The sequence below is a fragment of the Aptenodytes patagonicus genome, chromosome 3, assembly GCF_965638725.1.
Source record: "Aptenodytes patagonicus chromosome 3, bAptPat1.pri.cur, whole genome shotgun sequence".
Classification (NCBI taxonomy): Eukaryota; Metazoa; Chordata; class Aves; order Sphenisciformes; family Spheniscidae; genus Aptenodytes; species Aptenodytes patagonicus.
The window spans coordinates 75,352,805-75,376,580 of record NC_134951.1 but is presented as its reverse complement, the minus strand read 5'-3'; the positions used below and the strand labels follow the sequence as shown (position 1 = coordinate 75,376,580).

At 39.9% G+C, this 23,776-nt stretch overlaps 1 protein-coding gene and 1 non-coding gene across 3 annotated transcripts; both read right to left on the bottom strand.

The window, feature by feature from the left end:
- Positions 1-932: 932 nt before the first annotated feature.
- On the bottom strand, positions 933-21,372 carry KATNA1 (katanin catalytic subunit A1). 2 transcript variants are annotated; one of them, XM_076333875.1, is made up of 12 exons: positions 21,321-21,341; positions 17,183-17,247; positions 16,003-16,177; positions 15,120-15,277; positions 12,605-12,785; positions 10,356-10,477; positions 8,820-8,925; positions 8,318-8,476; positions 7,048-7,174; positions 5,316-5,450; positions 4,921-5,047; positions 933-1,268 (listed from the first exon to the last, which is right to left on the bottom strand). In XM_076333875.1, exons 3-12 carry the CDS (start codon positions 16,171-16,173, stop codon positions 1,070-1,072), a joined length of 1,485 nt encoding a protein of 494 aa, XP_076189990.1. In that variant the 5' UTR covers positions 16,174-16,177; positions 17,183-17,247; positions 21,321-21,341; the 3' UTR covers positions 933-1,069. The 2 variants fall into 2 exon arrangements, with proteins under 2 accessions (XP_076189990.1, XP_076189991.1); XM_076333876.1 differs by lacking the exon at positions 17,183-17,247 and having other exon boundaries at positions 21,321-21,372.
- A 322-nt stretch (positions 21,373-21,694) lies between these two features.
- On the bottom strand, positions 21,695-21,765 carry TRNAG-GCC (transfer RNA glycine (anticodon GCC)). The gene has a single exon. It is a non-coding gene; the product is annotated as a tRNA-Gly (tRNA).
- Positions 21,766-23,776: the final 2,011 nt, after the last annotated feature.

Here is a 23,776-nt window from a genome sequence, read left to right as displayed (position 1 = left end):
TACAGCTGGCCGCTCCGAGACGAGCTAGCAGGAAGAAGTATTTCCAAAATAATAGGAGTTGGACAGAGATGATAGATGTTTTAGTTACAACGACTACTGTTGAGCAAAATCTAAAATTTTGACCTAAATGGTCACTGTAGAACCATTCTCGGAGAACTGCTTCTCCATTCCACTTGTCAAGTAATGCAAAAAGAGAATTTAAATTTTACATCAGTTGTGAAGTCGGGGTTATGGACAGAAATCGACTGAGCACAAACGTAACAAGCACACTGCTTTCTCAGAACAGCCTTACCAGAATAAATGTGTAGAGTAAACCAGGACCCAACCCGCCCAACTACCTAGAGTTTTGGAGCTTACGGTACCATACAGTCAAGGAAGAAAACCGTACTTCAGAATGCCAGAAAGCCTTTGTTTTCTCTCAGACTTGCAAGGAGGCTACACGTGTGAGACTGCATCGCTGCTGGCTGCACAGAATTAGTTTACACTGGCTGGATGTATTTTAATGTTACTTCAGAGATACTGTAAACCAGTGCTGACCCTACCCCCCCCCGCTTAAACTTCAGCTGAACCCATTGACTGTTAGTAGCGCAAGAGCTGCTGTTTGTACAGGTTCTTTATTAATACCTCAGAAACAGTTTAAGGGTAGAATTCTCTAAGGTCAGCTAGCAAAACCACCTATGTAACTGCCTCTTGTTCATCCCATTTTCTAGTTCTCAGCATCCCTTACTCTTTTAGCAGGGCCACTTTGGGGGTTTTTTTGGTATAATAGCTATTTTTCTAGAGTAAACCCTCTGATGCAGGAGTTCGAGTATTAAATTTAAGGCATTTTAAAATCTTGACGATCAAAGCAGACCCCATCAGTATCTTTCACATTTGAGAAAAACAGGTAACTTTTGAGCTAGTTCAAAGAGAGCTAGACAAAATTTGCATTTTAAAAAAAGAAATTTATTTAGACATCTGTTGCTCTTAAATTACAAAAGTTAAAAGGAGCACGCAGTGCACTGACACACTACTTATTACTTCTAAAGCTGTTTTAAGACGTAAGGTGGCTTCTTCAAGATAAGACAACTCAGCATGATCCGAATTCAACTATCCATTTCTCATATTTCTCAATGTCCGCAGCAGATACAGATTTAGAAACTTTCTTCAAAGCTATTTCGAAGTCTTCCATAGTTGTTGGCATGTGCATTTCATCTCGGGAAAGATTTCTTATTTCTTCTGGTGTCAAGCCTTCAATACGCCTTCTCATAGCCATCAAAGACGCATCTCTATTAAGGACGCAAAAAAAAAAAATGTTACTCAGTACAGGATGGCGAGTTCAGTTGTTTGAAAGGCTCAACATAGCATCACAGTGAAGCTGTTGCATTCAAAAAGATACAATAAAGAATTGTCAACTTTTACGGGAAGACCTCCAAGTGCTTGTACAACCTACAATGCCATGCCATCCATATTTTTCAAACATGGATTTATCCTCACTGGATCTTTGAATAGCTACTATTCACAGGCTAGGCAAAAGAAGGAAAGACAAACTGGTTTATCTCATGCCACTGCACGCCTACGACGTAGCTGCTGTTCATAGTATTTTTAAACAGGAACAAGGCAAAGTAATGGTTTCACTCCTCTGACGTATAGGAGAAGCGCCTGGAATGTTTTGAATGTTTCCCGATCCAAACAGGAATCCCACTTTGGAGACAGAGAGGTCTACAGTATCTACCTCCAACCTATACATTCACAGCTAAATGTTAAACTACAAAATCTGGTCAGCCCACGGCTCCTCAAACTTCTGGCCTCAATAAGCATTAAGTGTCTTTACAAGCACGTCATTTTCTTGCTGCGTTAAGTTTGACTGCATGTGGATTTCCAACAGTATTTCCAACATTTAGACATCTGTTGCTCTTAAATTACAAAAGCAATTTTGTAGGCGATGAGCTGGTGAGGTGATAAACGGGTAACACTGAAAGACTACAGTTCCTGCTAATTCATTGTTATACAGCTTATTATTGTAAGAAAATGCCACTTAATTTGTCTAGCAGTGAAAAAGACGGAAGGGTAATCCTAGCGATATCACAACAGTGTCATATTAGTAGGTGAGAATCCAAAGAGAAAAACTTACACATTGTCTTCTAGGAGGATTTAGAAAGATGGTTTCAGCATACTCTGTTTCAGTTCCACCCCCTCTCCCCAAAGGAAAGCATAACTGACAGACTTCATGGATTTACTAAATAATTGTTAGTAATTAGAATGCATAATACAACAACTAGAATTTCAGAACAACCCCAAAAAGTTGCCTTCTTGGACTCCATCTTAGTCAAATATCACCATGCTTTGCTGTTATATCATCATTTGTGAACTAAAAGCCAGTGTTACACAATGGGGGGTGTGCAAGGATGGGGGAAGCATCCCATGCATCTAATTTGCCTCCAGACAGCAGTTTACAAAAAAAAAAAAAACAACAAAAACAACCCACCCAACCAACCCACCCCCACCCACCACAGCCAGACACAACCACAAAAATTAAAGCGCAGCTGCCACCACTTTCTTCTGGAAAGTAATTTTGCTGCCAATCATTCCAACGTCAACTCTTAGTGCTTTCTCAAATGCACCCTTAGTGCCTGGAGAAGCACCAAAGCTCTATTCGAAAAAATAAGCAGCCACCCACTGGAACACGCAGCGGGGGTCAGTTCCGCTCCAAAGGCCTTTCAACCTTCACAGTCCGCTCAAAACAACGATTCAAAGTCAGTTCATACTCACATCTAATACGCAGTTTAGATGCATTTTACATTTCCTGAATGTCTTTTTAAAAATGAAGTTTCACCTTCATTTTCCATGGTTATATGCTGACTGTTAGGAACTGTACGGTTATCTCTGACTGGTTTTCACTCTGGCTCAGCAAACTTTGGATCTCACCTCAAATTCTTTAAGGTAGGAGAATAATTTGAGCAAACCAGAGTTCTTGGCTCACTTTTTCTCAAGTTTTGCTTGTGTCACTAGCAAGGACTGTTACAGTCTACAAGTTTGAACTTTACTGCGCTTATATACTGTATGTCTGAACCACACAAAAGCACTTTTAAAGCAGCCATACGTCTTTTTGTCTCAATGTAAATGAAACAATGATGTTTAAAATCTGTTTTTCCTGACACCATTTACAAAGTGTAAATACACAGGCTAATATGAGTACTTTCTTACTAATTTCAAACCATGCACATCCAAACCCCAGTTTGTCTGGATTTCTGGTTGCTGCCACCTCAGTCATCTCTAAGGAGACTGCCACAAATGAAAGACTCGGATGTTTCTTTGTGGGGTTTTTTGTTCATTTGTTTGCTTTTGCTTTGTTTTTTTAATAGGATTTGTACAAATGGACTTCGATTAAAAAATAAAAAGCAACAATGCGCACATCTGTGTGTGTGTGTGTGTATGTATATAGATGAAATTCACTCAAAACCATTACAAGTATTCTGACTTTTAAACAAGTGTATTGGTATCCAGTATAAAATTAATTACAAGTAACAAACACTGAACAGACCAGAGGAGACAAACTGCAGCTGAAATGCACAAAGCAGCAGGCCAAATAAACTCTCTTTCATGTAACATGAACCTATTAGCACAAACTCCTTTCAAAGCACAGCCAACACCAAGACTGAGCAAAAGAACACCACAAATTCATCTCACAAACCTACAAATGAAACAAATCTGCACAACGCTGACTCAGAGCAACTAACTACCATTCTTTTCCCAGACACTGTGTAAGGTTTGCCCAGGAAATAGTACTGAGCCTCCAAACTCTTAGCTCAGCCTTAAGGGACCCTGCTGATAGAGCCTTTGGTGGCAGTTTTGCGTCCAGGCCACTCGCATTCATCCCTGCGGCACAGCATATTGTCCTCTCAGTTGTGCTGAGAAGTGTTTGCAGAGCTGTATTAGGAATCAAGGCAAGAAATGGATCTGTGTGCGAGATGTTTTTAATCCAGAACAGTTCTCTTATCCTGTTCAAAGTACAGCCCCACAACAGTTGCGATGGCGCAACCTGGAGCTCAAGCCTTGCGCTGCCACACTTCAGTGCTACTTCCAAAGCCTGAAATTGTAGTTACGCAGGTGCCTATTAGATGACAACAGCATCTTAAGAAGTTTCGGTTCTTTGTCCCTTACTGCTGATTCCATAATTTGCCACCGCTGCAACTGTGCCAGTGCAAATCTTTACATGTAAACCAAATGACTGATATTAGTCTCTTAACAGATCAGTCCTTTCCTTCCCTTTTCAATTTTTGAAAGAAAAGAAAAGATTGGGGAAGGGTTAGAAGGTATTTTTAGTCGATTATTTCAGCAATCTAGGTTATAGGATAGGCCCACAAATGATTGTGTGCAAACAGTAGTGAGGAGAAGGGAGATGGAGGAGGTAGAAGGAAACTTAAGTCAGCCTCACCACTAAAGCCAACGTGCTGAGTACACAGCTCTCGTGCTGTCACACAATATGGTATACTTTTTCTGTGCCATGAAGGAAAAAACACGCTGTGTTTTTACTTTAGTTATTCTGGCCTCTGCCACTATCGCCTCTTACACATGGACGTTCTGCTGAAGTAGTATAACCTCAATGGAAAAACTGCAACCCTACAAGTTAAAGTCTACCATCCTGTGGATATTCCTCATGCAAGGAATTTGGTGTGCATGAAAGAACACGGAATTTTACCTAAATCATAGCTTGTTTGGATTACTATGTTGCAACTGCACTTCATCATTATTATATGAAAATATCAAATGGAAATCTAGGTAAATATTAATGCAGTATTTCACCTTTTAGCCGTACATAAAAGACAAGTTACAGTCTGTTTTTATCCAACAACTTTAATCATGTAAATTAGTTACTTTACAAACAGTTTTCTCAGAGTTTGTAGCAGTAGTAACACAAATGATGCAATGTTAACGTACCTGCATACGTTGGTAATGTCCGCACCTGAATAACCCTCCATTTTCTCAGCTATATTTGCAAGGTCAACATCATCAGCCAGTTCCAGCTCTCGCAGATTTATTCTTAGGAGTTCCTCTCTACCTTTTGCTAATCAAAGAACAGAAAATTGAGTCTATACAACTTGCTTTCTGAAGATAAGTAATGAATTGGAGAAGAGAGCCGAATGAGGAAAAAGGACACTACTTGCTACAAAGGTAAATGTTCAGTGTTTAGATTTAACCTGATCCTGAATTCATAAATGGATTTGCATACATGTATCAATTAGATTTTTAAACTCGGTGATCAAAAATAAAGGAATATTGATAAAGTTTAAGTTTTAGTCTTTTCAACCACTCCTCTCCCGAAGACTTCATACCTGATGGTAAAGGAATGTAAATTCTCTTTTCTAATCTCCGTCTTAGGGCTTCATCAATATCCCAAGGAAAATTAGTAGCAGCAAGTACCATGACCATCTTGGAAGGATCATCATTTTCAGTAGCCCCTCCAACACCTGCATTGGAGGAAAGAGGAAGTAAAATGTATATATGTTTTGTGAAATTTCACGTATAGAGAGAACAATATCCACAATTCTGTAATATTAAAGCAGCTACTCTATTGCACTTTAGCAAGTCTAAGTGCAACAGAATCACTAAGTGCAATAGAGTTCAGTTTTTCATCTATATGACAGCCTGCAAGCAAAAATGGAGACTCGGTTTAACTAGGAGCAGTGGCATAGGCCACTGCTCAGATCAGGAAGTTCCTCTCTATCGTGGCTGGAATGCTTTTACAGCAGAGTTGTTTGTATTTCTGCTATCACAGCGTTTGAATTTTCACATCAACATCCTGTAACAGCATGTGAGGAAAAACAAAACCACCCCCCAAAACCATCACCACACCAAAAAACAGACACACACACCCCCCTCCCCACAACAGTATTCACTAACAGCCACGCAAAAGCAGCATTACTCCCTTACAAAGTTTCTTCACTTCTGAATTCAGGCCAAACGTTTCACATACGCACGTGGATTCTTGCAAGCTGCTGAAGCGAATGTTTAAATTTGGTGGACTGAATCACAACTTCTCAGAGGCAGAGAGAACACCTCAGTCTCTAAAGTACTGTGAAACTGCTGCTATAGGAAGAAGTTCATTTCATTAAACTTGCTACCCTCTGCATTTACTGTTTTTGCTTATAATCATAGGATTGGGCTGTGGAATAGCCATTGTACCTAGTCTGCCTGAAAATTTGCATATAAAACACCATTTATGAACGCTCAAGTAAAAGGACTTCAAATTAGTTGTTACTAATAAAGTTAGCTTATATACATACTTGAGTTATGAGAACAGTATTACAGCTCTGCTCCTATGTAAAGTCAAACATAAAAAGGTATCTACATCAGAGAACCAGAAATAAATATACAACTCTTCTGACTCATGGAATTCTATCACAAATTACTCCATATATCAGCACTTTTCAGTTGCTCCTTTCCTTCTTCCTGCTCACCAGAGTATAAAAAGGGAGCCTCTATAGCAACTTTCCAGTGTTACCTACTTTTAAACGTTGTTGATTTGTGAAATATTAGCCAAATAGCTGTAATGAACTCAGTGTTTTAAAAAGAAAACTCTCCCAACCACTTCTATAAAAAATTGCCTTCATTTTTTATTTATAAAACTTTAGGAGAAAAAAAAGAGATCCCGAAGAAATTAAGTGTAATGATTGCCTTTAAAGTTTAAATTGGAACAGGTGACAGTTCTTTTGAACCACTTTTTTACTTGGCTTTGGAGAACTAAGTGACATGCTAGGTAAAGACTGAGAGGAGCAATTAATACTTTTTTTCTTCTGCAGTTTTGAAATCTTGTATTTTCCACTGAGTCTTCATTATTCTGGGTCAGTAATATAAGGTCATTGCTCAGATGCTAAAAGATTGTTAAATAATTGGTATCTTCTTTCCTTCCGCACTGACAGCTGGAATAGTGCATTTGTATCTTTTTAGCCCAATTTTATGTAAGGCTTTCAAACAAATTGCTTCTGAAGAATTAAGTTTTGATGTTTTTTTTTCCACCCTCAAGTTTCCTCCAGTCCAGCACTTCCCAGTGATCAGGTTATTTACCATCCATTTGAACTAGCAGTTCTGCCTTCACACGTCGGCTAGCTTCATGCTCCTCTGATGTTCCCCTGCGACTACAGATAGAGTCTATCTCATCAATAAATATGGTTGTCGGGGCATAAAATCGAGCCTAAAGAAAGCAAAAGATAAAGCAGAAACTGAAATGGCAGTCTACTCACGTTTAAGAAATAGCAGCATATTCAGAGCTGAGCAATGCGACATTTATCCCAATGAATCAGCTCGTAAGTATCAAACAATACCTAACCTTCCCTCTCTTTGACCATTGCACACAACTATAGAGCAGCTGCGCATTCATTAACAACATTTGAGCAGAACAGTTTCTGGCAAAGTCCTGTAATTGTTAGGGCTATAAACAAATGTTTAATAAGCTAAAGGCAGTTTTACACATTAGGAATAACATTTATAGCTGTGAAAGTCATCACAGAATGCTTGAATAAGAACTCAGTTAAAGCTAGGATGAACATTAGGCTAGAACACCATGATACGGAACCTGTCCAAGAGACAGATCAACTGCAAAATAACTCTAACCTTTCTGAAAACAAGAGAGGTCAAAGACAAGGCTCTGCGATAATAAAAGCTATTGTCCTACAGCACTTGAGATGCTGTCCATTATGTATATGCATTTTTGATCAATAGGCATGATATTAACTCATTTAATGTGAACAAGCTATATTCTAAAAAAATTTTTCCTTTCCTGACTTTTCTGACTACTGTAATTGCAACTCTGCTGCCCCCTTCAGTACTGGGCACCCTAGGAAACACTGCATGCAAACCTGGTAACACATGAAAAAAAAAAAGACTACGTGTTCTGAGCCAATTTCAAGTATTATGTGCTCTGAATCCAACTACAGTTTGGAAGTCCACTTATTTTAAGCACAAACAAACAAAAAACCACCCACAACAAGAAAACACGCACAACCTGAGTAGGGTTCTCACCCAGAAAACAATTAGATTCTATCTCCAGTTTTACATTCAATTATGTTCTACAGCACTCATCGGTTTATAGCAAGCTACCTCTAATGTAACAAGCTAACTCTGAAAATAAAGATGACCTCATTTTTCAGTTTTTATAAAGCTATTTAGGAATAACCAGATCTTGAATGTACATGGCCAAATCAGAAGGTCCTAAAGTGTTTGAAGCTTGGAGAGCTGTTTATGTATGCTGTGAGTTCTACATCTTGGCAAGGTTTCATTATTCCAGAAGTAATTCTACTTCATTATCTCACTATTTATGTTCAGAAACTTCAATCACCATTTCAAACAGTAGACGAACAAGTTTCTCAGATTCTCCTCTGTATTTTGAGGTAAGTGTGGAAGAAGAAACATTGAAAAAAGTAGTCTTGCATTCAGTGGCTACAGCTTTTGCCAGGAGGGTCTTCCCAGTACCAGGAGGACCAACCATCAGCACACCCTATTAAAATGAAGAAGAACCACTTTTAGGACAAGAATCAAAACAGAGACAATTTTACAGCTTGTTTAATAGTGTAATATTAAAATCCTAGACTTAAACTTTCCCTTGAAAAGTTATTCAAATGTAAGTAATTAATTACTATTGTTTACTTGCAACAATATAGCTGCGGACAGTGTATTTATCTGGCCAACATCTTTATTTTGTTAGTACTATTCACTATAAATTTTGTTACTAAAAAGTGGAAAGAATTTATATAAACTGTAAAACACCTGGAATTTCTTGTTCCGCCATGATCCAATCTCAGAATCTTACTTATGATCACAGGATCAGATTTTTTTCATACCTTCCACGGTCTTCTAATTCCCTTAAAAAACTCCGGCATCCACATCGGTAAAACTACAGCTTCCTTAAGCAGCTTTTTGGCTTCTACTAAATCAGCAATGTCATCCCTGACCAAAAAAAAAAAAAAAAAAAAAAAAAAAAAAAAAAAGAGAGAGAGAGAGAGAGAGAGAGAGAGAGAAAGTTGTTTGACAGATTCAGACAGGCTGCAAAAGAATCAGTCCACAGCTCAAAACAATATGCAATTAAACTTCTTGTTGTGTAACAGCTCTTCCATAATTCAGGAAAATGAGTTGGTTTTATTTACGTTCTAGTGGCAAAAGCCTACAACAACTACAGTTGACATCTGGCTAGTAGACTCCAGCTGGATGCAAAAGCAAAGAGAGACACGTTAACTATTTCACTAGAGCACTACTGTTGTTATTCACAGAAAGAATAAGCAGAATAAGGCCAGTTGGTTAAACTTATGCTAGTTACAGATAATGCTTTCTTTTTTTGCCAAGAGGTTGGCTGTCCCTGAAACTTGAACACCATCTTTCATCATTATGAGAACAATTTACTGAAGACTAGTAAATGGAGCTGAATTAAAGAGAATTTTTAGAATTCTTTTTCAGAGTTACAAATGTATTAATTCTTAGATACCTTATAGGCTGGTCTTATTTTCTTGAGGGTAACTCTCAGGGCACTGCACTTAACAGCATGTGCCCAAGTAATACTTTGGTTTCAAAACATATCCGTGTGTAGACTTAGTTTCAAATCTGAAGCTGTAATTTAAGATTCATTAATATGTAAATATATGTTTCAGTTTTTATAAACTAAAATACATGACAGTTGCATGCATACAAAGTTGTTCGTGGGATTGCTTCGGGTTTTTTTAAAGCCTACTTTATTTGCCAGAAGATTTTTGCTCATTTAATCCTCACAAAAATCATGTAAGCTTGGAAACATTTGGAACACAAAACAACCTTTGTATAAGGTTTAATATTTAACACCTTTATGTAAAGGTACTGACACGTGGTTATATTTTACACTGGTGGTCACATCATGTCCAGAAAGATTTCAAAGGGTTCCTATATTGACATAACTTCTTTGTTAATTGGTTTTCTATCTTGGTACGGCCCTGGGTAGCAAAACAGGTTTTTAAATGAAGAGATGCTGGCAGACACTAGAATCTTTGCAAAAGAGTATCTCAAAAATTGATTTCAAGACTCTTAGAAAAGTTTGAGAAGCTTTGTATGGTCAGGTTGGACGAGGCTTTGAGCAACCTGATCTAGGGAAAGACGTCCCTGCCCATGGCAGGGGGTTGGACTAGCTGATCTTTAAAGGTCTCTTCCAACCCAAGCTATACTATGAATCTATGGGTGGAAAAAAAGTTCTAAAAATATTCAACTACATAAGAAGTTTAGTTGCCTATTTAATGAGTGAAGAAAACCTGTAGGTACTTTTTATATGTAAGTATATGCTAAAATACTTAATTCTTGTCATACTGTATAAGAGGAAAAAGAAACAGCAACTCGGAAAGACTGGTATTCATACTTACCATCGAATGTTGGGATTCTGAGAAATTATATCTCTTTCCAAAGCTTCTACTAAATCTTTATCATATCCAGTACTATCAAATTTCTTTGGTTCAGACTCTGAAATCTCAGATGTGGATTTGTTCTACATATAAAGGATATAACAACGTAAATACATAACAATGGTTATGCTACTAATGGATTTTTATAACAAGTCTGCAATAGCATCATTTTTCTAGAAGGTGGCAACATAAACTAGCATGAAAATTATGAATCATCCATAGGTCCTGCAGTGCAGCAGTAATATGTGGTTCACGGAGACTTCTGTACTGCCCTGGGCCCGTTTCCTTCTCCCCAAAGCCAGCATATTGTACTGATGCAGTTTCTTTGCTTTAGCAGGTAATCAAAACTGCACACACCTATCCCAGTATAACGGTGTTGGCCTCTCCTCCCAGAGTAATCAAAAACTGAGACAGTAGCTGGGTAGAGGGAATTACGCGTGAGACTGGATCAGAAAGTGTCACGCTGAGCTAGAGTATATAATCCTGTAAGTGTCATAAATATGCCATACATATATGACACAAAAAAATTAAGCAGGACTTCCATGTGTAGGATGAGCAAAGGTGATCTGCAGGAAGACCACATAAGTAAAAAAGAGCTAATTGATATAGAAGCATGGACAAGAACAGCAGAGAAGCAGCTCTGCAGTAGAGCAGAAGCAAAGAAGCTACACAGTTGAAAGGGCTCAAACAGCAGAGACCATGCAACCAAAAGGAAATAAAATGCACTAGACGTACCCCGTTTTTTTATACACTTAACAGCAAGCACTGGTGATGACAGAACAACTGTAAAAAAGAAAAAAGACCTATCCTGTCTCTGTGTGTGTATATCCTTAGTGACAGAGGATTATTGCTCAGAGACAATGTAATTTAGCTCCTAATAAAAGTAGTAGCTTACATAGCTAAACAATTCCACCCTTGTAGTTTATACTACTTCCACAGGCCATCACACCTTGCCGTAACGTAAGGTTGCTGAAGCTAACAAACTCTATTACACGGATATTTGATTTATTCAGACTCTGGAAAACTATGAATTTAGTGTCTTCAGTATGATCTCTTACTCTGGTCATCAACTAAATTTATGGAGACCAGAACACAAGCAAAAATTAAAGCACTCTGATTGCAAAGAACAGATCATAGATCATTCTCTCTCATGAAGTATGTTGGGGTTTTGTTTGCTTTAAACTGAAGAGTCTGGAGCTAATACCAGATCTCAACAAAAAAATAAGTAAAGGTCTCCCTTTAAGATTAAATAAATCTTGAAATGCTTTGGAACAGCAGAGTCAATCGCAGTCTAAAATACACGAAAGCAATTAAAGAACCCACAAGGACATCCCATTTGAATGAGCTCCATCAGGCTCGGTTTCAGTAATACAGTGGTGTAATTTTAAACAACTATCTGTCCTGGTTTCAGCTGGGACAGAGTTAATTTCCTTCCTAGTAGCTGGTACAGTGCTGTGTTTTGGATTTAGGATGAGAACAATGTTGATAACACACCGATGTTTTAGTTGTTGTTCAGCAGTGCTTACACTAGTCAAGGACTTTTCAGCTTCCCATGCTCTACTGACTGAGAAGGCTGGAGGTGCACAAGAAGCTGGGAGGGGGCACAGCCAGGACAGCTGACCCAAACTGGCCCAAGGGACATTCCATACCATGTGACGTCATGCTCAGTACATAAACTGGGGGGAGCTGGCTGAGGGGGCCACTGCTCGGGGACTGGCTGGGCATTGGTCCACTGGTGGTGAGCAACTGCATTGTGCATCACTTGCTTTGTATATTCTGTTATTATTGTTATTATTATTATATTTGATTTCAATTATTAAACTGTCTTTATCTCAACCCACAAGCTTTCTTCACATTTACTCTTCTGATTCTCTCCCCTATCCCGGCAGGGGGGAGGGGGAGTGAGCAAGCAGCTGTGTGGTGCTCAGTTGCCGGCTGAGATTAAACCACAACACTATCTCCAAGTTGCAGTAAACAAGCCCACTTCTACCAGATCACTTCCTCCAGATGAGGGTTTGGTTTGTTGATTTTTTTTAATTAATCCATAACCAAGACTGTCCATAAAGCAAAGATACCTTACAAGGTGAGATTCAAATCAGCATGCTGACTTGAGCAGAAGAAATTTTTATAGGCATCTAATTTTATAATACACTCAATATTAAGAAAGCAAGACTAAGTTTCTCAACTTCATAAGTTATTTGCAAGCTTACCTTTTCCTCTTTTCCTTTATTTTGCTGATCCTTTTTTTCCCGGCTGCGGACCGCCTTCCCTTTATCACTGGGATTTCGAGAGGATGGACGGTGAGGGCCTCTGACAGCTGCACTTAAACGATTGTGACCTCTGCAATCACTGCACTGAGCAGACTGACGTTTTCTGGGTCCTGGCGAAGGTCTAATTAGTTGTAACACATGCAAAAAGACTCAGTGTAAAGTCACTGGTGAGCACTACATAACCAAATCAAGTGGTTACAAACTGAAAAGCCATTTTGTTCAAGATAAAAATCTGTATGTCAGAAACAAGACAGACATTTTTAGATAGTCACCAAAAATCCATTTTCCCTTTGCCACAAGCTCAGGGCTCATTTGCTTAAAACAAGCTCCTTGCTTTCTTTATTTCAGAAATAAAAGTAATCCTAGTATTATGGAGCTTAGAAAACAAAACAAAACAAAAAAAAAACCCCAATATATTTTCTCCATATCACAATGGTCCTCACTCTCCTACCCAAAGAAATGTAAAGGTTTCTTGGGAATGACAGTTTTATTTTCACTTCCTTTTATTTTCACTTCTTGGGAAAGAAAATATGTATGCGAAGCCTCCAGTTGTTTGAAACTAGACTACTTTTAGAAGCACATATCAATAAACCAGTAGCACAATTGGTATTATGGATTTCTTTTTTAAAATTCAGTTTCTTCCCCATACAAATCTGTTACTCTCACAGATATACTTTTTCCATGGGCCCTCCTAAAATTCCAGCAATAAGAAGCTAGTCAAATTTAAGTTCAGGGATATTTCTAGAGAACAGAAAATGGAAGACACTGATTTCGAGAGCATTTACTTGAACTAGAAGATGTGTTTTGACATATCATTCAAGCTACATCAGGATCCAGTACCTTCAGTCTTTCATTGATTCACAGCAGCAGGTTTGTCAGAACCGTACATACCTCTTCAGGGTGAAATGCCTATTAGGCAACATGAATATGCTAATGATACAATCATAAGCATTAAAGTCTTTTCACTCTCCAAATGGAGTATCTACCAACCTATACTTTTATTTATGAACACCTAGCCACCTCTGAATTCCACCCCAAAGCTCAAAATAAAGGAATAGTGTGATTACACATCTAATTTCCACCTAAATTTGCGAGTTCTGCTATCTCAGTATAGGAATTTACTGTGGTTATTCCAACGCAACACGGCCCAAGTTTTCACTGTGGCTTTTTCATATTACCACAACTCAATACTTCACCAGCTGGCAAGATAAATGGAATAGAAAGAGTTCTCTCAGGTCTTTCCCTGTTTAGAAACATGAGTTTGTGTCTCTCTTCTCTAGAAAGCTTTAAAACATTAGAAAAGTTCTACCTCCCAGACTCTATTCTTCCAGAAGGTTTGAATGAATATTGGCTAGCAGTGTTCCAAAGTTATTAAATGAGATAAACAGAAACAGTGTGATCACAAGACCCATTTCTTTCCGAAAACAGGCTTAAAATGAATCAATTAAAAAAAAAAAAAAGGTAAAAATGTACCTGTAAAGACTGAAGTTATCTGTCTGTGAGAAACAGCTTGTAAGTTCAAAGCCTCAAAGAACAGTTTGACACTACAGCTAAGCTGATCTAATAGTCACTTTCTGTCAAAATGCACAGTTCCATGTCTGCTTTGCACGCACTCCTGTTCCCTCCTTCATGCCATGGCATGGGTTAGAACCTCCAATTAACCAGTTCAGATAGCTAATTCTCAGGAAAAAAACAACAACAACAAAACCCAAACAAACTAAAAGCCAAACAGAAAAAGCCCACTAGCCCCACAAAACAGTGTCTTTTTTGCCAGTTTAGCATCCTGAACCAGCTAATCAATGTCAACAAAGACAAAAGTGAAAAAAACTCAGGCAACTGTGGAAGGTAGGACTATCCTTTCAGCAGCAGCTACATCGTCAAACCACACCGCAAGGCCTTGGTTTCACAGACACTAACCCAGCATAATTCAAAACCACTTCTGAAATAAGCAGGCTTGCCGGCAGCTGCTTGTTCCCACCCCTTCCCTTGAGCTCATGCTAGCCTAACTGACCGGTTCATGAAGGAGATCAGGGAACCACCTTGCTACACAAAAGGAACTCAGCTTGGACACTTCTAGATTTTAGTGTTACTCTGATAATACGTCTTCATCCTTTTCATATCAGCTACATGCAGAATCATTTTAAAGTTGATGAGAAGATCAATTCAGGAATAGAGTTGAGCTTCCATGGAATAACAAGTTTATCTTAAGTCAGGGGGAAAAAAAAAAAAACAAAACCAACAAACAAAAAAACTTGACATTAGTCAAGAGATAAAAGCCCCAGAACATTCTGAAGTAGGCTGCCTCAAAATGGCATCTCCTTCACCACAAACAGTGGCAAGAAGCTGGTGTGTTACTCATCTAAGTTCTAGAACAAAAATTATACAGGAACAGGCTGAAGTCAAAGCACACTTTGCCCTGATAAACGTTAATTTAGGTCTTCAGGTTTCCTCTTACCTACGTTCAGCAGGTACTGGCAAAGACCAGACTTCTGCATCATGAGCTGGTAATTCTTGTTGCGAAGCTTTCAATGGAGTACTGTCTAGTTTAAAACTCTCTAGTGTTTTCATTATATCTTTCACATGCTTAGCTTCCACACTTATCTCCTGCCAAACCTGATTAAAAAGAAAAAAAGTACATTGAGCACATTGCAAATAAGTTTATAACAGTCCTCTGTTCAAGCACATGTAATGCCTGGATAGATTCCACAAGGTTTCACAAGCTACCTGATTCTACTTCAATAAACGAGAATAATGCACATCAGATATTAAGAAAGTTTTTCTGCTTTCCTCAGCACATTTAAAGAATAAAGAAATAGACTTTGGATTTAACACCAAAGGGACTTTTGACAAATTTTGCATATTAAACAAGTAAGACAGAAAAGAATGCAACCTAATAGATTGAATGTCAATGACAAAGAAACGATGGTTTGTGTTAAGGATAAATTAACATGGTAGCCACAACTCAGTTTCTATTAAGGATCTGTAAGTCGCACTACTAAAGCACTGAGAGGGAAATAAGACTATTCAAAATGATACCAGCCTAAAAAACTTCAGCGTAACACAGGCACTCATCAGCAACAAGCTGACAAGCCAGGCAGTACACTGGCTCCCCAGGGCTGTGTTCCATTGCCTGTTTTGTCACTGTCAGACCAAGAAGTCATAAAGAAGACTTAGATAAGTCTATATAATAACAAAAAAGCCTATATATAACAGCACTACAGTTTATCAGAGAATGGTGTAAGTATTTTTACACTTTTGTTTACCATAAAATTTTTTTTTGGCGATTTTTGCTACTTTAATGCTTTTCCCTCAAAACATCCCAGAAAAGTACTGTTTACCTGTTGCCATTTCTGTTGCAGATACGTATCTCTGACAGAGTAGAGGTACTTATTCATTTGGTCAAGAACTCCCTGATAGTAGACCATTGCAGAGTCATAATTTCCCAGTAAGGCATATTCACGGGCCAGCTTTACATTCTCACTGATCATAACAAGGCTCATGTTCAACATGAAGCTGAAAAAAAATAGGAAATATTACGGGGAAAAAAAAAATCCCAGGACCAGAACAAATTTTTGCAACCATTTTCTTAATGCTCATTACCTCATTTGGCATATCAAAATATAGAAGCTGGAAATATACTGGTTAGAAAAAGGTCCTAGAATAAATGTCATCCGTATGGAGAGATAATTGTTTCTCTATTACTGGAAGTGAAACTCTTAACTTCATAGAATTGTTTCATGCAGTGAGGATTCTGTTGAAAAGCATATACAAGATATGCAGATTTAAATGCACCATTGCAAGCCACAACTGCATACTCTCCTTCCCTCTTTATTCTATTGTAACATAAATTGATATTTTACTGCTCGCACTACATCATCCATACTATAATGGCCTGTAGTTTAAAAAAAACCCAACAAACAATAAACCAAAGCCCTTCTTCCAGATGCATTGTTTTGTTAAATTTTTTGCCCTAACATTCCATGCATACAAGTTTAACAGTCTGATTTTGCTTTGTGGAGAACACTATTTTTTCCATTTGTTTGATTCTACAATTCTTCAGTTTTATTTAATGTTTCTTCAAAACAAATATCCACCTTCCATGCCCAGCTTGCACCTTCCTATCACCTTCGTTTTTACACTTAAAAAGAGACTCTTGAAAAACCTTGAGGCTGCTAAGTTTTCACTGAAAGGTAAGGAAAGGCCACAATTAAACATTTAGTGTGTAGCTACCCACTTTATTTAACCTATTTTTAAAACGATGCTACTTTTCCCCACCAGTGGGGTTTTTTTTTTTTGAGCAAACATCATGGACTGTGACCACTTCCACTTACTAGCACTAGCAGAATCCGCACTTTTAGATTATTCTAATCTAAAAGCATAGAATTATTACTTATACAAATACAGCAATACGTAGAAGCAGTAGAATTATTCTTTACGGTACAGCCATTGTCCATATAGCCGTCATCCTATGTTCTTATCCATTACTTAGACATCCCATCCCCTTCTTCTCCAAGATACCTGCACTGTCTCCACTTTTCATGTCTCTCGCGCACCAAGAATTTCCCCACTCTCCTCCTAATTTCCTAGAACCAAGCACAGAAAACTTTAAAATAAGCAAATAAACATGCCTGCAAGAAAGTCGTCTTGCTCTCATTTCAGTACCTGTACCCAGTACCAGTAAGAAGCAATTGCAGACAAGCAATTATGGCTAAGCCCTGGGATGAAGCATACTTGATACAGATCAACTATTTAAAGAATGTAAGAGGTACTAAACTCACATGCACAATAAACAGACTTAAGACTGAACACATTTCAAGACCGGGTCATGGTCAAATTCGGATGCATTATCTCAGAGGTTTCAGAAGCCACACTTTGCACACACCAGACAATCTATTGCTAAAATATTAGCTCCCCATTGTAAAGAGGGGCTGCTAAGTACAAATCAAATATTTTAAGACTTCCACTCCTTTTTCTGTCCCCTTCCCAAGTAGCTTTATTGCACAGACACACAGCTGATCCATTCCTGAGCTAACATCCTCTTCTTTTTCCTTCCTTGTTCTTCCTTCCCCAGTTTCCCTTGAAGCAGATAGCTGCTGTGAAAAGCTTCAGCCCAAACAGCAAAACGCTGGCAGCAGCAGAGCTGAAGACGGGCCTCTGACAGCCCACGCCCATCCAAACAGAAGGGACCCGTGGGGTTGCATCTGGAAACCTGCTATCGTAAGAACCTACACTATATAATCTCACCCTGGCCAGAGACTCGCTGTGCTGGCCAAAACAATGTCTACAAGCTGATAAGAGTTAATGTGACCAGCAACTACAAAGACTACCATATCCCAGCCTAATTAGGCTTTGGAGACACAGTTTGACTTGGGAGTTTTGTTGGTTTTTACCTCAGGAGAAAGAGCCTGAAGATGTTTGTTAACTGCTGTATGGATCATCACACAGATACTACCAAAGTTTTCACTGCTCTATTTAGGAGCAAGCTTTTCCACTCCTGCTCATCCTACCAGATACACCTGTTTGCCTGTCTTGAGAATTCAAACCGATGACTAACACTACTGAAATCACAAGTTGAGCAAGATGCTAATAAACATTTTAAAAATCAAGTAAGAGCAAGTTAGTAAAGCCAAACCAGACTTTCAAACACAGAGAGAAGTCATAGATAACTTTTTTTACCCCGAATGCTGTAGAGCAACCCAAGCAGAACAGCAATTCTGCTTAAATATCCGAGGGGGGGGAAGCTTTTAGAGTAGTTTTCATCTAGAAATGTGAAAATAGCAAGAATAAAAAAAAACCTAAAGAGGCTATGTCAGAAAGATATGAAAGCTTGGGTCCAAAATGACAGTACTGCACATAACAAGAGAGTAAATGTGATTTTCAGGTGAGAGAAGACAACGAAAGGAAGGACAGAAAGGAGAAACAGACACAGAAGAAGAATGAGCTAACATCTCGGGGGGGGGGGGGGGGGGGGGGGGAGAAGGTGCTTACTTAAATTTATAATGCTTCCAACATAACCAAAATTAGTAATTCCAGCGAAAACCCGGAAATCCATCTGTTTCATCAGTGATACTGAAAATGCAAGAGAATTTAGTTTAAACTAGAAAACCAATTTAATTTGTTGCTTCATGTTGAGTCATAAGAGCAGAAGGGCTTGAAATGGCTTCCAAATACAAGGCTCTTGCGTACAAGTGGGGCAGAAAAAGCTGCTGGCTCTGCTTATGTCTGGACATGCCACTGCTGCTGCCACTTGAATACAGGCAGCATCAGAGCTGATACACTAGTGCGAGTCTATGGGCTTACTGCACCTGCAACTGAAGATGCTGAAGCGGTTCTAAGACAGGGAAAAAAATGCAGTTAGAGTACTAATCTGAAACCAGATTAAAGTTTGCAGCAGAAAGTCATAGTAGACTGTGGCAGCGCAGAGTAGGGTGTAAGACACACGTGGGAGAGGCGTGAGTACACACAAATCCAGGGTTAAACCAGACCTGAAGGAATTAAAAAACCCACAAAACTAGTCCTGCACCACTTAATTTCTGAAGTATTTCCAGATACCTAGTACTATCACGTAACAGGATGTCAAAGCAACGAAGCTGCACTTATCAGCCATGACCTTTCCATGAATCATGCCCAGTGAAGTTATCTATGTTCCAACAGCAACTGAAATAGTAATGAGCTTGTAAAGTTTACAGCGAACAGGATATAAGGAAAATAACCTAAGCACTTTGTCTTGCAAGTTTAATTCTACACTGTGTACAAACACACACGCTTCACAATAAGAATACTCACTCTCTACACTAGCCATGAGTATATATGGTTCCATGAAATTAACACAATAGAAACCCATCAAATTAACCCATCTCTAGTAACAGAATACATTTTATCGTTTGCTCCAAGCACCTGAAATACCTCTAGAGTTTGGAACAGCCAAGGGCAGCGAGGGTTGAAACCTAACAAAGGTTCAAGATACCTACAACTTTTGAGAATGAGGTTTTGGAACTTATTTTTATATTTTATTTCAAAGATAGCAGCCTGACCATCATCAAGAAAACACTGGGGACACATCATGTTTTCCACAATGGCTTTAAGGAATTATCATAAGGAATGACTATAAGTAATTTCTGCTCGCATTCATACATTAGAATTTGGGAAGCTTTTAACCCTGGATTTTTAACAAGCTGTAACTATTGTTGCTTGTACAATAGCAATCCTGTTTCACAAAGAAATCCCCCACAACTTTAAAAAATAAAAGAAGAGATTGATATGCAGATGTTGGGAGGAAAGATTAAAGTTGGGGTCCATCAGTTACTATGGGGGACCCATCAGCTACTCTGCTGTCTCAGAGAAGAGCACAAGCCATACAAGGAAAATACTTCTAGAGTCCTTCAATCCAACCTTAATGTTTGGACTAAGCCAGAGCCTGAATTTTGGCAGACTGTACATGTTTCCATTATTTCAGCCTGCTATACAGGCTCTGACATCAAAGCAACCATGTAAAATTCAGAAAGTTCTCTCACAAGCTAGAAGAGAAAAAAAAAACCCAAAGTAAGAGCTTTCAGGAATCCATTTTTACTGATCATGGTGGCCTGCGATTGGACTGCATCACCTCTGAGCTCCCTTCCAGCTTTAATACTCTCCTTCATAACCTCCAGTCCTAGCAACATTTGGTATCAACAAGCGATTGTGTTAATTACTTGGGAAATAGAAGAGTTGCCAGACTTATTGGATACTAAACAAACTGGTTCCCATCCACTTATTGTATTTAACAGTAACGGTAGCGAAAGAAAAACCACCAGCAACCACGAACATAAGCATACTTAGCCGTTTATGAAAAAAAAATCATTAGATAAAATCACCTGCCAACAGCGTATCTATGTTTTCAAGGCTAAACCCTTCAAAAGACTTTAAAAAAAGTAATCATATTACTTACTCCCCATTTCACAGGGGCTGACATTCTTTCAGATGGTCAATGTTAAATGAGCAAATTTATCCGAAAATTTAGAAGGGTCTGCAGCAGAATGGATATCTAGAATTGATGCCTACTGCTTCTCTCTGTTTGGAGAGAAAACTAGCATAACTGCAAAAAGCTTACTTCATTAAGAAAAAAAAAATAGGTGGAGGGGGAAGGGAGAAGTACGAACCCAAGTTCAGTGTTTGAACTAGCGCCACTGGTGCCATAACACAGCAGCCCACCCAGTCTGACTCCCCAGGGGTAGGCTGCTGAGCAGCCATGCACCTGCAGGCAGTCGCCTTTCGATGACTTTAGGGACGCCACGGCGACGCCCCGTGCGGCTCCGAGCACGTGTAAGCTACAGCAGTGACATAAGACCGACGAGCACGGTGTAATGGTCACGGATGTCACGACAGCAACGACCGCGGCGACTCACGCTCTCCAAAGCGGCGCCCGGCCCCTGGGCCGCGAGACAGAGGAGCCGAAACCCTTCTCCCCCCCCGGGCGGAGAGATGCCCGGCTTCCCTCAGGGCGGCCCACGCCACGCGGGGCGCGGGCGTCGCCCCTCGCCTCAGGCCGAGCGGGGGCAGCGCACGGCACCCGCGAGGCTGGGGAGGGGGGGCACCCCGCAAAGGCCACATCGGGGGAGGGGGACGGACAGCCTGGCCGCCATAAGGAGGGAAAATACCGCGGGTCTCTCTCACTTACTCCTCTCCAGAGCTCGGCCCCACCGCGGCAGCAGCTCCCAGCAGCCACGACCCCTCCGCTTCTTCCTCCCCCTTCCTCCTCCAGCGGCGCTAACCCCACCCCCGGCCTTGCCCGCCTCCTCCCACCGCCGCCGCCGGCAGTTTGAAGGCAAATCCGGCTGCGTCACTTCCAGCCCGGCGAAGCGGCGGTCTGCGTGACGGGGGTGAAGGTTCGCCCAGCCGGGCCGATAACATGTTGGCGTCTGTTTTAGCGTTATTACTAACAGCGATAAACTTTTTTTTTTTTTTAATTTTTAAGGGAAAAAAAAAAAACCCAAGGCGGAGGGAACAAAGAAGGCGGGGGGGGGTGTGTATAAAAAAAAAAAAAGACATCTTTGCATTGGCCGGGAATCGAACCCGGGCCTCCCGCGTGGCAGGCGAGAATTCTACCACTGAACCACCAATGCTGATACAGGATAACGTCCCCGCCTCCGTCAGTCGAAGGTGACAAGGGCGGACTGCGCCTGCGCCGCCGCGGGCTTTCAAACGGTCGCGGCGGGGCGGGCCCGCCCCGCCGCGACCGTTTGAAAGCCCGCGGCGGCGTTTGAGGGGAACGGCCCAATTCAAAGGGGATTAAATTTCTTCCCAGAGGTAAAGAGGCATTGAAAGAATTACGGCAACGGAAAGATACCTTGGCGATCTTAGGAATTTCGGGGATATTAGAAACGCTGCCGTGAAATAGCGTTTGATTTTTAAATGGATTTAACACAGGACTTTGGCGAGAGTTGGTGTGCGCTGCCACAGGTGTAACGTGACAGCAGCACACAAGAGGCCTGAGAGCACAGACAGGCCAAAAAAAAGCAAGTTTATAGCTCTAAGGAGGAAAGATGCAGCATGGTGAGGAATGCTACCAGTACAGACTAGGCCCGCCCTGGCAGACAGCAGGCTGAGCAAGAGAAGTAGGATCAATCGGTGAAGAGGGGCTTCATTCAGCTATTTACTTTCCGTAATTTGCAAAGATGGGTTTTGCCTAGTGAAGAGCATGTATCCTTCCCCCCCCCCCCCCCCCCCCACATATTCATTGCTTTGTGACGGTGTCTAGCTCTTCAAACTGTTATAAAGGGTGTTGTTCTGGGAAAGAAAACGCATCAGGTACTACAGGGCTTGTAGACAACCAGATCTTGAGCTCAGTAAGCCACAGGAAACTGTCCTTGAGTACAGTGTCCTTGATGGAGCAGTAACTTATCGCCCATCTAAATAGACTCAGCTGCTTAGCAACAAATAGGATCTAAAGGTTGGGCACAATGCAGCAGGTTTACGATAGTCCCTTAGGGTGAACTCAGGCGGCCTACAGCATTATGTAGTCTTTTAATTAAGTTTATCACATCCATTCTTACTCTTTTGCTCTTGCATTTTTACCCATTTAACGTTGTTATATTGGCAACTTTAGTCTATCCCTTTAACGAGTGTCTGAATTTAAAACAATTATTTCCACATTACTTTAGCTATAAGATAAAGAAAGCTGTTGATGAGTTTTTAAAATTCTAAGTGTTACTGTATCACATCACTTGGTTGATTAGAGCTGGAGGGATTACCCTTCTTCCGTTTATAGGTTGCTAATGAATGAGAAATGGTGCTGTACTTCCACCCCCCCACGCCCCCCCAAAGGTAGAAGAATTAGGACATACTGCAGAGACTATATTAAGATACTGGTTTCTGCATCAGCAGTTTGAGATGTACACTTAAAGAAGTGGACTTTCTCAAAGACAATTTTCCTTCCTAATTAAACATGAAAGCTGTGATATGTTGTCATATCTCAAGAGAAGGAATAGCTTCATGATACATAATGTATGTATCATAAATAACTAAGATTTAATTATTTTGATGAAAGGCAGCAGAGGACAGGGAAAGAGCACCAATAAATTCAACTCTTGAACATCAAAATGTATACTTTTGTGAACAGGTTAGAAACATACAGCTAAGTACAATAACATTTCTGCTATTAAACATATGCAATTTTTTTGTTAATCAGTAGAGCTGTTGCAGCTTAAAGGGAACTCGGGAGAGAGGGGTGTGAAGAGGGAAAGAAAAATAAATGCGTTTGGGCAACTGTTTACATTTCATATTTGATTAGCCAAAACAAGAATTTGATTTTCACTTCTTATAAAGATTAATTGTATTTTTTATTACCCCAGCAGGTGTTACACTACAGAAACTGATTCTGAGAAAAGAGAAACAGTTTCTAAAACTCAGAAGGAATGTCACTGATTACCAGTAGCTGATAATTCAGTTAGGCTGTTCACAAGTGCTGGAATTCTTTCTCTTGTTCTGAAGTAACTTTTAAATAAGCATCAATGCAACCATCCACTCGCATCCCTTAGGTCAAATAGGCACACTGCACTAACAGTTCAGTCAGCAGGGGCAAGGAAGCCTCAGCTCCTCAACTACCGGGCACAGACAGACAAACAGAAAATCTGG